This window comes from Drosophila rhopaloa, unplaced genomic scaffold (assembly GCF_018152115.1).
Source record: "Drosophila rhopaloa isolate 14029-0021.01 unplaced genomic scaffold, ASM1815211v1 contig_3, whole genome shotgun sequence".
Lineage (NCBI taxonomy): Eukaryota > Metazoa > Arthropoda > Insecta > Diptera > Drosophilidae > Drosophila > Drosophila rhopaloa.
In genome coordinates, this window is record NW_025335123.1 from 17,846,589 (window position 1) to 17,859,412 (window position 12,824).

At 42.4% G+C, this 12,824-nt stretch overlaps 2 protein-coding genes across 2 annotated transcripts; both read right to left on the bottom strand.

The window, feature by feature from the left end:
• Positions 1-3,022: 3,022 nt before the first annotated feature.
• Positions 3,023-6,758, bottom strand: LOC108045198 (outer dynein arm-docking complex subunit 4). The gene is made up of 5 exons (XM_017124427.1): positions 6,092-6,758; positions 5,298-5,690; positions 4,448-4,923; positions 3,478-3,623; positions 3,023-3,425 (listed from the first exon to the last, which is right to left on the bottom strand). Exons 1-5 carry the CDS (start codon positions 6,689-6,691, stop codon positions 3,118-3,120), a joined length of 1,923 nt encoding a protein of 640 aa, XP_016979916.1. The 5' UTR covers positions 6,692-6,758; the 3' UTR covers positions 3,023-3,117.
• Positions 6,759-7,248: 490 nt separating this feature from the next.
• Positions 7,249-11,005, bottom strand: LOC108045191 (spore wall protein 2). The gene is made up of 2 exons (XM_017124419.1): positions 10,499-11,005; positions 7,249-9,484 (listed from the first exon to the last, which is right to left on the bottom strand). The coding sequence occupies exons 1-2, from the start codon at positions 10,782-10,784 to the stop codon at positions 7,407-7,409; spliced, it is 2,364 nt and encodes a 787-aa protein (XP_016979908.1). The 5' UTR covers positions 10,785-11,005; the 3' UTR covers positions 7,249-7,406.
• Between the last annotated feature and the right edge of the window lie 1,819 nt (positions 11,006-12,824).

Here is a 12,824-nt window from a genome sequence, read left to right on the forward strand (position 1 = left end):
AAGCGAACTGAGGCGCCCCATCCGGCGACTGGTGGCCGCCACAGCCACATGGAAATGATGCTGCCCGCACGAAGCCATCAACTTCGGCTCCGAACCCTCGGATTCCCGAGTAGCCGCTTAAGAGGACAGGGAGGGTGGAGGGGTTGGGGAAGGACACAGTCGCGGCAGGATATCCCCCGGTTTGGGCACACATTCGATGGCGGAATATTCGAGCAACACCTACAAAATACAGATAAATTGAATTGTAAACATTATGAATCTTTACCTGCTTTCGTTTAGACCTTAAGTAAGTAAGTAAGTTTTGTTAAATCAATTATAAAATTAAAAATCAATAACCTAGCGTGCTAAATTATTATTAAGTTAAGGCTTTTTAAAAGAAAAACTCTAAGCAAAGTTAAAAAAAACAAAATATTTATAAATATATATCTTTTTGGATCGATTCAATACTCAGAGATATTTAAGGAATATATTTAAAATATATATTTGAAATGAAAAAAAACGAAATAATTGAAATAAATGACCTTTAGGTCTAAGCAAAGGTTTAACTTCCGGCACAGTGAATTCCCCTGGAATTTGTCCAACTTTTCCCGGTACCTCTGTTATTAGGCGTAAACTTGAGGCCTGTCTGCGGACCAAGTTGACACCTGACCACGGGTCTGTCCCGGCAAAGTACGCCTAATTACCCCAGTGTCCGTCTGATTCGGTGGCACTTGGCGGCACGTTGGCCTCGTCCTTGTGGTCCTTTGTCCCCCGAAAGGCCACCACTTAGACACTTTTGCCATTGTTCGTTATCAGTGGACACAAAGTCAACGTTCAGCGCCAGGTGAACTCAATTTGCACCTGGACCAGCCAGCCGAACTTGTGCATATAAGATTTTTATGTACATGCACTGAGAGAATAACCATTTCGGAAAAAACATTTAGAATTGTTTACAAATTTAGAATTCCTTTCATGTTTATAAGAGAAATTTAAGTTATATTCTAGATAAAGATTTATTAATAGTTAGATTGTTAAATCGATATGTTCAAGTTTAACATTATAAATAAGTTAGATAAACAAAATAAGGAATTGTATTATAGATTAATATCATTTTAATTTTATAATTACTATGGCAGTTTTTTCTGTGCTTATACAAAACTCGTATATGCGAAAAGAGTTTTAGGCTAACACCAGAATTATCTCTTTAAATAATACGATTTTTAAATTTTAGTGGCAGAAACAGATTGTTAGTCTTTTTTGTTTCTATTTGTTGATATTTCAGTCGCTCTTCCGTTGCTCCGTACACTTTCTCGCCTCTTGGCGTTGATTTGGAGTGCTGCTTATGCATGCAACAGGGCGTATGAGTGCTGGCTAATTGGTTCGAGATGGCAGCGCAGGTCACAGGTCACACAGCAACAAGTGCGGCTCAAACTGCTAAGAGCAATGCGGTTTTGGATGCATTGGTTCACCGGTATTTTCAAGAGGAAGATTAAGTTGCAAAGAAAACACCAATAGCTATATTAAATATTTATATGAAAACTTTTATGAAATATGACTTGTAAATACAATATGACTTGGTATACAATAAAATTTAAATATATTTGCGTTCCTAGTTTAGTGAAACGCAAAATTTTTCTTAACTTTATTAAATTATTTCATTTGTATTATTATTTTTTTAATTACAAACAGTTTGATATTCACTGTGTCGTGATGCTTCCTTCGAGTTCTACTCAAACTGTTACAGTTTAAGTATGTTTTTAAGTAGGTCAGCCTGGCTAACCAAATTTGATTTACCATTAGTTGTGAGTTTTTCTTTTGAAAAAATTTAAACTCGTTACCCGTTATACGGTTGTTTTTAGTTCATAAACATAATGTTAATTTTAAAAATAGTTCCTTGCTTATTGGTTTTAGACTTAATTTGAATTAAACCTGTTTGTCCCGCGGCTTAAATTCAATCTAATAAGTGCATGAGTATATTTTTAAAGGGCAAACGGGCTCTTAAATAGTTTGAGAATGCCCCCATCAGTTGCAATTTCTCCCATCGCTCCCAAAGTTTTGAACGCACTGCCTGACAATTCAATTGAAATGCAGCTGGTCGCTCGCTTTTTGCTCGACTTTGCTTGTTTTGTATTTATTTATTGTTTTCGGTCGCATTTCGGCGACACTTCGCATGGCTTGTTGCGCTATTGCCAAAAACGATAAAGCGGCAAAAGCAAAACATTTAATTGGCGGCTGCCCCCTATCCATCTCACTTTTTTTTTGTCGGGTAACTTTCTTTCCGCAAAAAAAGCGAAATAAAAAGCGGACACCCACACTCCCGCTGGCATACAAATGAAGAGTAATAGTCGGAGCCCCCTCGAAAAACCCCGCCCCTGCCGCACTGCTTATGCAAAGTTTTAACCGAATAAATAAAATCCAACGGACGGCACACAAAACAAAAGACATTTGCGGCTGATGTGAAAAATAAAAGCAATTAAAAATCATAAATAAATATTGTAATAATTGTCATATAATCGCCGCCGAAAAAGGTAGACAAAAAAAACATAATTAAATAATTTCGGTGGCTCTTGGCTAGTGGCATTTAAGTGTTATATAATATCGCCCGATTATGGGGGTTATTGTTTTTCACGGCCCTAATGGCTACCTTTCTTTGTATTTCTTTCTCTGGGGCATTTTTTGTTACCATTTTTTGCCGCGCTTCGCTTACTAATTTAGCTATTGCAACATTTTGGGCCAACGTTAAATGCTGTGAAAATCCAACACTTTTGTGTCGAAGTGCCAGCGTGGGAGAATTCGCATTTAACCCATTTTCAGTTCGGATTACAAATTTCAAAGTTTAGTTTTGTACTTTGTGTAGATTTAAGCAAACTGAAAATGTTATTTCTGTATAAAAATGTATGCCCAAAAAACTTATTAATTAAATAAACAAACTGCCAGTAAAACAATGGTTAAATTATTTATTATTTATTTACAAGTCAACATTTAAATCCAATGGTAAAAACTAGTTACATTATACATTCGTGTGTTAGTTTTAGATGGTCGCTCTTAACTTTTTACTCCATTGCAAAATGGTAATGAAGAGTTAAGAGCAATTGACTCAGTATCTTAGTTACATTATGTGTTATTTATATATTTTGATTATGGTACTATACTGCTAAAAGATGCCTGGGAGCTTATTGTTGCTGTGCTCGCGGGACTACGTTTGCGGGATCTTCGAACTGTTACATCCGACTGCCGCAACCGCCGTATTGCCAACTCGTAGTTGTTAACGTTAATGCAGATGGCTATATAGGCCACCAGCTTGGGGGCCCTTAGATCGCTTGCCAATTGACTTGCCTTGCCCAGGGATTCCTTTAGCCTCTCGAATCGATTGAGCACGGCGTGTACTTGGCATCCCAGGAATATGCTGTTGAACTGCCAAACCAAACAGTTGCATTTGCGTGCCTCTGGGGGTTGAAGGGGGTTAACGGATGCGTCAATGGGTTAAGATCAACCCACCGTTGAAGGCCTTTCGGGCCAGCACCAGGACCTTGTCGAAGCGCGACTCCTTGAAGTGGCAGCGCGCGATCTCGAAAAACAGGTACGATCGCTCGATTGGGTAGCGGGAGTGGCGCAGCCGATTCTCCAGGTGCTCCAGCTTCTGGCTGCAAGAGAAAAATATAAAAACCGATTAAGCTTCAACCAAAAAATATGTTTTTGCCATAAGTTCAGTCCTAATTTAAAAAAAAACGTTCTTTTTCGCCCAAAAATATCACTATTTTGGTCATAACATTACAAATAATGGTCCAAAAATGGAATGTCATACCTCGTTTAGCTCGTATTTAAATTCCAAATCATCTGGCATTTAAACCTGGAAATTTTTTTTTTTGACCCAATTTCCCAAAAAAATATGATGTAACCCCTTATAAAAAAGGCGGAAATTGGGAAAAAAAAAATTTTGTTGGAAAGTGATAGAGATTGTTAGCTGTGGTCATTAGCTGCATAAAACAGTTACTCTTTTGGTTTTGCGACTTATTTTGGCCAAATTACAGCCAAAACACTTAAAAAAACGTGTTTTTGCATTAAAAAAAGAAATTCTGAATTTTCACCATAAAAATATCAGTATTTTGGCCATAACATTACAAATAATGGTCCAAAAATGGAATGTCATACCTCGTTGAGCTCGTATTTAAATTCCAAATCATCTGGCATTTAAACCTGGAAAATTTTTTTTTTGACCCAATTTCCCAAAAAAATATGATGTAACCCCTTATAAAAAAGGCGAAAAAATGAGAAAAAAAAAATTTGGTTGGAATGTGATAGGGATTGTTAGATTAGGTCATTAGCTCCATAAAACAGTTACTCTTTTGGCTTTGCGACTTATTTTGGCCAAGTTACAACAAAAACACTCTTAAAAAATCGAGTTTTTGCCAGAAGTACCTTAAAAACTGATTAATGAAAATATATGGAGTGGGTCAAGCTCACTAACTTAATACGTCTGTGCCGCTCCTCCTCCCGATCGATCTCCAGGTAGATGTTGGACCCCCCGAAGCTGACCGTCATGGCTCGCACCTTCTCTGGCCGGAGTAGGTACAGTATGTGTCGGTTATAGGGCTCCAGGAAGTCGACGTTGGCGGGAACGGCACAGCGGTCGCAGTGGGCCAAGGCCAGCGTGTTGTAGACGTCGTTGAGGAACTCCCACTTCCAGGGCAGCGTGCGATGCGTCTTCACCTCGAAGTAGTCGGACATGGTCTGCTCCACGTAGTCGGACAGCTTATCCACATCCCCCTCCCTCCGGCGCCTGTGCATCTCTTGCAGCATCTTCAGGCAGTCGCGGCGTGTCTGGTACTGGGCGTGGAACAGGTGCATCTCCCGGTTCCGCCGCCGCTCCTGCTCCCCAATCCGCCCGTGCCGCTGCCTCACGTACCGCCGGTTGTACAGCGGATTCCGGGCATGCACCATTTTCTAATTTATGGAATGTGGTGGTTCATTGGAAAATACGATAACATACAATTCAAATGTATTCCAAAATTATGTTTTAAATATTTTAATAAATATTTTACAAAGTAATAAAATTTGTTTGTGGGTAGATTAAAATACATCGGAATTTTATTTTAAAGATAAATGGTAATAATTAGGAGTAACATACGTTTTTTTAACTTATTCTTTTTAAATACCTCAATAACAAAAGATAAATAAATAAATAAAATAATAAATAAATAAATAAAAATTTACTGATCTTTTGGCAGCATATTTACTTTGTAATCTGGCCTTTTCAGAAACGTAACTTCTCTTGTAAATGATTTAATTTAGGACCCAACAAATTTAGCAAGACTTACCATGAACCGCCGGACAATTGTGTACTGCTCCTCGCTCAGTTGGCGTCCGGGGGGCGTGGTACTCAGCCTCAGGGGATCGAGGAAGTTGCGGTCGCTGCGCAGCCGACGTAGAAGCGCAACGTCGACGGCGCTGCGGCCCATGCAGTTGTAGTTGTACAGGCGTTCGCTCAACCGCCGATGGGCCCTCTCCAGCGGGGTCAACCGCTCCGGCTCCTTGACGAGGACGCTCTGCACGTCGCACTGCTGCCGGTCGCGCAGCTCCTTCCGCAGGAGGCGTGGCACATGGGCGGCCTGCTCCTTCTGCCGGCGGCTGACCTCCTCAAGGACGCCACGGTGCTGCTGCATGAAGGGTACCAGCGATTCGCCCAAGGTGTCCTCGAAAACGCCGAGGGTCTACAGGCAGAACACAGGAAACGTAATCATTAATCATTTATTATACCTGTTCCTAATGGTGAATACAACTTTATTATTATAAATAACAAGAACTCAAGCATTAAAACATTTTTAAAAATTCATATTTTTCTTTTATTCTAGGGGTTTTAAGTTGGCTCTAAGTTGTTGGTAGCTAAAGGGATTGACTGATTTATGACCACAACAAAAAAAACAATCAATCCGTTCTTAAAATGTGTAAATTGATGTGCAACATATACATGGTCGAAATAAGCTTTCCCCTTTAAAAATTATGAAGCTTATGCTTTTTGATGGAAAACTTCTCTGGTAAATTAATTGTAAATGATAGTAATTTTTTAAATAATTGAAATGTAATTCGTTAATAAATGGAAGTGTGCACTCACCTTCTGCTCAATCAACCCAAAGGGGCCGTGGGTGAACTGTGCCCTGAAGGGACGCCCCTCCATGTAAAGTGTGGTGAGGGCGCTCTCGAATTCGTTGGCGTCCACGAGGGCTTCGCACTTCTCGGCTATGATCTCGGCGGCACCCAGGACGCAGGACTGCCGCTGGTGGCGGACCACCTCCATAGCCCGCTGTGCCCGCTGGACGTCCAGGAGGGCCAGTTCCGGACGGGCCAGCGTGCGCTGGCAGCGACTCCTCAGGAACAAGGACTTGTAGTCCTCGGGGCAGACGCCCGCCTCCGCCTCCAAGCAGCTGTGAAGGGGGGCTAGGGCAGACTTGCGGGGCAGGAGGCAGGTGGAGGGGTAGACCGAAGTGGGGGTGTGTGTTCCGGGGCATCCCGTCTCCTCCTCCTTGCAGACGGTCACCGCCCGCCCGAAGCTCTCCAGCGCCGTGCGATCCAGCAGGCGGCGGGTGTAGTAGACGCCCCAGTCCCGGTAGATCTGCGACTGGATGCAGGAGCGCCACTCCACCCGCTGCCAGGGGCGGAGCTGCGGGAGCAGGACGCGCACGCCCCCACTGTTCAGCCCGCTCGACCAGGACATGCTTTGCTTTTACTGGTAATTTCGAGGACTCGCTAATTTTGGCTAACTCAAAATTTGGCAAGGAACGAACCGAAATCGGTACACAATGGAAACTCAACTAATGGAGCAAAGCCAAGATGATCGCTTTAATTTTGCACATTCATTTAATATAAATCCACTAAGACCACTTACAATAGATTTAATTCCAATTACTTTCTCTCACAAATTATGTCTTCTTCTGATTTAATTTAAATAATGACTTTTCTTCTTACTAAAGATATGGAAATTCAAACTATTCTGAAAAGTGTTAAATAAAAAGAAAGTTATCTAACCAATGATAACAAGCTGCTTTAAACTTCTGCTTCGAAAAGTGCTATTTTCATTTGGCTTCAGGTTATTTTAAGTAGAAATTGCTAGGTTTGAAATACCTAAAATTATCCCATTAATTTTAACCAGTCTATAGTTCAACTTAATCCAACTATAGTTTCACTTTGGGTTAATTTTCCCAATGGCATTGCCCAAAGGCCGCTCTTTTACTAGCTTCGAAAAAACTATCAGTTAAAAAAAAACTTCCGTAGTTAAATTACAATTATCATTTATTTCGCTTGAGTTTGGCTTTGAGTTGGTTTCAATAAATACAATAAATACGTATTAATTAACAGGCTTCAACGTTTAGCATTAACAATTCATTAACAATTACGAATTACGAATTAAAGTAAATTAAGTTAAGGAGGGGTTAATGGATTTTTCTCAGGGGGCGTGCCAGGGGGCGGCGCAGGCGGCGGGTGCGCAGACGTCGACGTCGGGACAACGACTTCGCTGCCGGCGTCGCCTTTTCATTTTCATTTGCATTTGCATATGTATTTTCAAAGCCATAGCCATATTGCATTTCATCGATTTTCACAGCGCTTTCTTCGGGTTTTGCTGCTACGGCGGATTCTTCTGCAGCCTCTTCTTCGACTTCGTCTTCGTCTTCCTCCTCGGCATCGTCCTCTCCCTCCTCCTCCTCCTCCTCTGCCCCTTCCCCTTCCACTCCTTCTTCATTATCATCTTCTGCTGCCTCTTCCCCTTCCTCTTCTTCAGCTGCCGTGTCGTCGGTGGACTCTGGCTTGACCTTTTCTTCATGACCCGTCTTCACCTCTTTCTCCGGCTCTTTCTCCGACTCTTTTTCCCCCTTCTTCACTCCCTCTTCCGCCTCCGCCTCCTCCTCCTTTTCCTTTTCGCCTTTTACCACCTGGCTCGGGGGTTCCTTCACCTGGTTTTTTTTCTCCACCTCATCATCATCATCGTCCACGTTTATCTCATTATCGCTATCGTTTTCCATTTCGACAGCCAGTGTTGTCGTCTCTTCTTCTGCTTCTCCTTCCTCGTCTTCTGCCTCCTCTTCTTCGGCTGTCTCCTCCTCTTTCTCCGCCTCTTCCCCTGTCTTCTCATCCCCTTCTTCTACTGTCTTCTCCCCATTGTTTGTGTCATCAATAACAACGATGTTTGGCTTGTTAAATGTCGCGGTTGTTGTTGGTATTTTAGTTGTGGTCGGTATTTTGGTTGTTGTTGGTATTTTAGTTGTTATCGGTAGTTTTGTTGTAGTTGTAGTTGTTGTTGTGGGCGCTTCAGTGGCTTTTATTGAATTGGTAATTGTTTCAATTACCTGACTTGGCCTCGGGCCACTCTCGCCATAGCCATAACCATTGTCATTGTCAGGTGTCTCCTGCTCTTTCTCCGCCCCTATTGCCGTCTCTTTCGCCTCTTCTGCTGGCATTTCTTCGGCCACTTCTTCGAGAGGTGTTTCTTCTGCCTGATCGCTGGCCATTAGCATTTCACTTTCGATTGGCAGGGGCTCCATCTCTCCGGTTTCCTCGTCCTCTTGGTGATCTTCACTTTCCAGTTGGTACCCGTTATCATTCTCCTCCTCTTCTTCTTTCTGCTGATCCTCGACAAGATAATCTTCTGAAGGATGCACTTCGCTTGGGGAATTCTGGGGTGGATAGCCCATCGGTTGATCCTCTTCCAAAGGCTCCTTGTTAGGAGGTTGTACATTTTCAGGTTGATTCTCCAGTGGTTGATAGCCCTCATTTAATGGTTCGATTTGACCAAGTGGTTGATAGCCTTGATCTTCATTTAGTTGATCCTCCTCCTTTTCCATTTGCTTTAGTGGTTCAATCAGAGTTTGATTCTTCTGAGGTTGATAGCCTAGAGGCTTATAATCCTGTGGCTTGTCTTCATTTGTTTGATCTTCCAGCTTTAATTGATCCACTATGAGTTGATCGATCAGTGGCTGATTCTTCTGAGGCTCAGTCTTTTGCACTTGATTATTCAGCGGTTGATTTAGAGATGGATAACCCAATGCTTGATCCTCTTCCATTTGATCGCTGATCAGTGCTGAATTCTTCTCTGGCTCCTCCCCCTTGACCTCCTCCTGTGAGGGATACTCCTCCGGCTGATCCTCCAGCTCCGCATACTCGTACTCCTCCGGATCGTCGCTCTGGCCAGCTCCAACTGGCAACACGGGTTGCCCGTTCTTGTCCACATACTGCAGCCCGTCCAGGCCCATCTTCATGCACTGGAAGTGCATCTCGAAGAGATCGGTGGTGGCCAGTCGCACCACAAAGTCCATGCACATGCTCAGGTTGTTGCCCATCAGGGTGACATCGGTCATTTGGACGCACATGGCCATCGGCACGCCCATCATGACGGGAATGCAGAAGGGCGCCGGATTCCTCACCGAGATGCCATACTTCGAGGAGGGTCTGCCGTTCAGGTAGACCTCCAGTTGGGCCTCCTCCAGTCGGGGCACGAAGCTCACGTTGGCGCACACTGCAAGTAAGGGGCAAAATGGAAAGAAAACGCTGAATAAAAATTTACAGACAGACACAACAATGAAACGATTCCATTCAATGAATGAAAGTGGCGGGTGGCAAACTGTCGGCGGATCCCAGGCGGATGAGGGGGTGGCCACCGCTGGAAGCGCCAACAATTTGTGGCATTTTGATTGGCAAATGCTGGCATGTCACGAAGCGAAGCGAAATGGAAATGGAAACCAGCGATCGCATTGTAGTCTCCGGCATGCGCCGCCAACTCACGGCCAAGATCGATTTCTTGGCCAAGGAAATCGGACTGGAATCCAGACCGAATCCCAGCCAGAGCCATGGCCACCACCCGCAGGCCAGGAGCCACGATTCCGACCGGGCTAAGTGATCGCTGCGATCCTAATCAATGGATAACCACATGGCCGTCAGGTTATTTCGCAGGGGCATACTAAACTAGCGCTCATTACTGCATATTAAGATATTAAGGCTAAACAGCATACTGAAAAAAATAAACTTCAAATCACTTTCAAATATCCTCTTTGATACACAATTAATAACAGGGATTGCAAAGCTATACCAAGGTATAAATTATTTAAATCCAAGTCGTTTGCAATGCGCATCCCTTAACCTATTAAAACTAAATAATTTCAGACAAGAAAGAAATAAATTGATATTCAAGGAACATGAGGTAGAAGTCAGATAACTTGTGTGTTTTAAAATTGTATCTTTAATTTAATTTTTGCTTTGAAAATATGAAATTAAAATAATTACCAAAAAGTATATTTAGACAGATGACTCAGGCTCAGTTCGTCAATAGTAACTACTTTTAAAAATTCTCATAGATAACATTTTCCCCTTATCATTTAAACTTATATTAAAAATAAAAATTAAAAAAAAAATTCACATAAAATTCAGCCTACGAAATATGGAGTTTAGTCCTGGTAACGGAAACTACAAATGTGATTTTAAATTGCCCCTTTCCCAAATTTTACTTAAACGATAAATGAATGGTTTTCCTCACCTTTCTGGTCGAATCGGTACTGATCGACCTTGAGACCGGCGCAGCATCCGCAGGTGGGTCCGCTGCACTCGCAGGGCTGGCCAAAGGTGGACCAGATGGAGCCCTTCTCCGAGTACTTGACGCTGGCCAAGTTTCGACCCCGGGACACGCTGACCGTGGGTGGCAAATAGGGCTGGTGGGACTTCAGTTCGTAGAAGATCAGGCCGTTGCTATAGCTGCGCGAGGATATATCCGTGGGGCAGACGATCAGCACGAGGGCCAAACTTAAACCGATCCAGGGAATCATGGCCACAGATGGACGAGCTCCACAAACACACACTGAACAAAAAAGGCAGAAGATCACTGAACAAAAAATGCGGTTCGCGACTCAAGTATTTTGTGATTATCTTGAGAAATTTCCGGATCACTTCACGATCAACGGTAACGGTATAGCCGTGGCAATTCAAATGGCAATTCCACTATTTCAGTGGCTCTGGAGCAATGACAACCGCTCGCGATCGACGACAATTAAATATTAAAACGCTGAACACGACGAGCGTTAGCTTAAAAATGAAATGGAAACCGCCGGCGAAGAAGTTGGCAGCGGCAGCGGCAGTGGCAGCAACAGCGACGGCGACTGCGACTGCGACTGCGGCTGAGGCCAAAATGTTGCTGCTGGGAGCCACGACAGCAGCAGCAACACCAAACAGCAGCAACAGCAACATCCAACGGCAGCAGCAACCTCGTTAAATTGTCGCTCGTTGCGGCAGTTTGCTGTTTTTGCGAGCAAACCATTTTGTGCACTACCCCAAATTGGGGTACCACCAATAAATAGGTAGTTTTGGCCATTCGTTCTTACTCTAGGACTTTAAGTAACTGTCTTTTGAAGTTACCTTTTACATTGATTACTTAACTATTTTGCATATTTTTAATTAGTTTATCTAATTTTTATAACACTTATATTTTTCGCATTTTAGTTTTACTTTTACATTTGAAGAAAAGTCGTAAAAGGATCAACAAAAGTCAAACAAAATAAACTAAAATAAAATATAATTATGATATACTTTAATTGCTTAGTTTTATATTTAGAATGTTTATATTTATAAACAAAATAAGGTTCATTTAGAGTCAGAGTATTCTCTATTCCCCATCAAGACTACAACAATTTATTTCTTATCAGCAGCGGCAAATCGTCAGTTGCTGTTGTTGCTGCTGCAACATTGTTTTTGCTGTTGTTGTTACTGTTTCTGTTACTGTTAGTGCTGCTGTTCGTGTTATTGGAGTTTTTACTGTGGCCGCCGCTTTGTTTATTTGTCTTTTAAGCCGATGTTGCTGCTGTGTCTGCAGCAGTTGCTGTTGCAGTTGCTGCTGCCGCTTTGCTTTGTTGCGTGTGCCGAACGTTTTTTTTTTTCTTTTTTGGTTGACAGTGACAAGAAAATTGCGGCGATCGTGACTGGCTGGGAAAGCCAAAAACAACAAAACTCCACACTCCCTACCGCGTTTGTTGTTCTTGTTGTTGTTGTTACGCAAAGCACTTGGGGCAGGTCATGGCCTCATGGACAAACTCCCAGCGATTTTCGAACTGGAAACCATTGCCGTCGGGAGTTACGGTTATGGCCGCTGCTGTTGCCATAAACAAGACTGATTTATCGATCCAATTGTCGCATCTGCGACTGTCAGTGGGGGCTTTGTCACCCGTTCAATCCCCGCTCCACTTCATCCTTTCCCCAATTTGTCCTTTTCACTGGCATCAATGAGTGAATAAACCAATTCGCTTGGGCACCAGAAGTGGGTCTTTTTATTTAAATTATGAGTATATTGTGCAGCAAAAAATTAGCTACCGTTTAATACTTTTTTTAAAGCCTTAAACAATTTTATTCCCTCTCACCAATTTGTCTCTCTACTGAAATATTTTTTATACACTTATATTTTTGTAGTTTAAACATTTAGCACCTTTCATGGAAATTGCAATATTTTTATCATAAACTTATGATTTCAATGATCATGGTGTAAAAGAAATTAGGTCTTGCTTTGATAATTGTATAATTTAAATGCAGAGAATACGAATTACAATTTTAGTTTTTAAGCCATAATGGTGGGAAGAAATGATTAAGTCCGATCTAAGTTTCCATCTTTAACGATCTAATTTGTATTTAATGATTATGTTTGTTGAACCATTTGTATGGCTTTATGTTAGCAGAAATATAAATATTTTTGGTCTTTTCAAGCATCATATCATTTGGATCGCGGCGTATTTCGGTGGCTATTTTGGGTACCGGTCCCAATCGCCTTAGGGCCCCTACTATTGCATAATGTCTGGCCCAGACTCAGCCAATGGCCGGCGGAC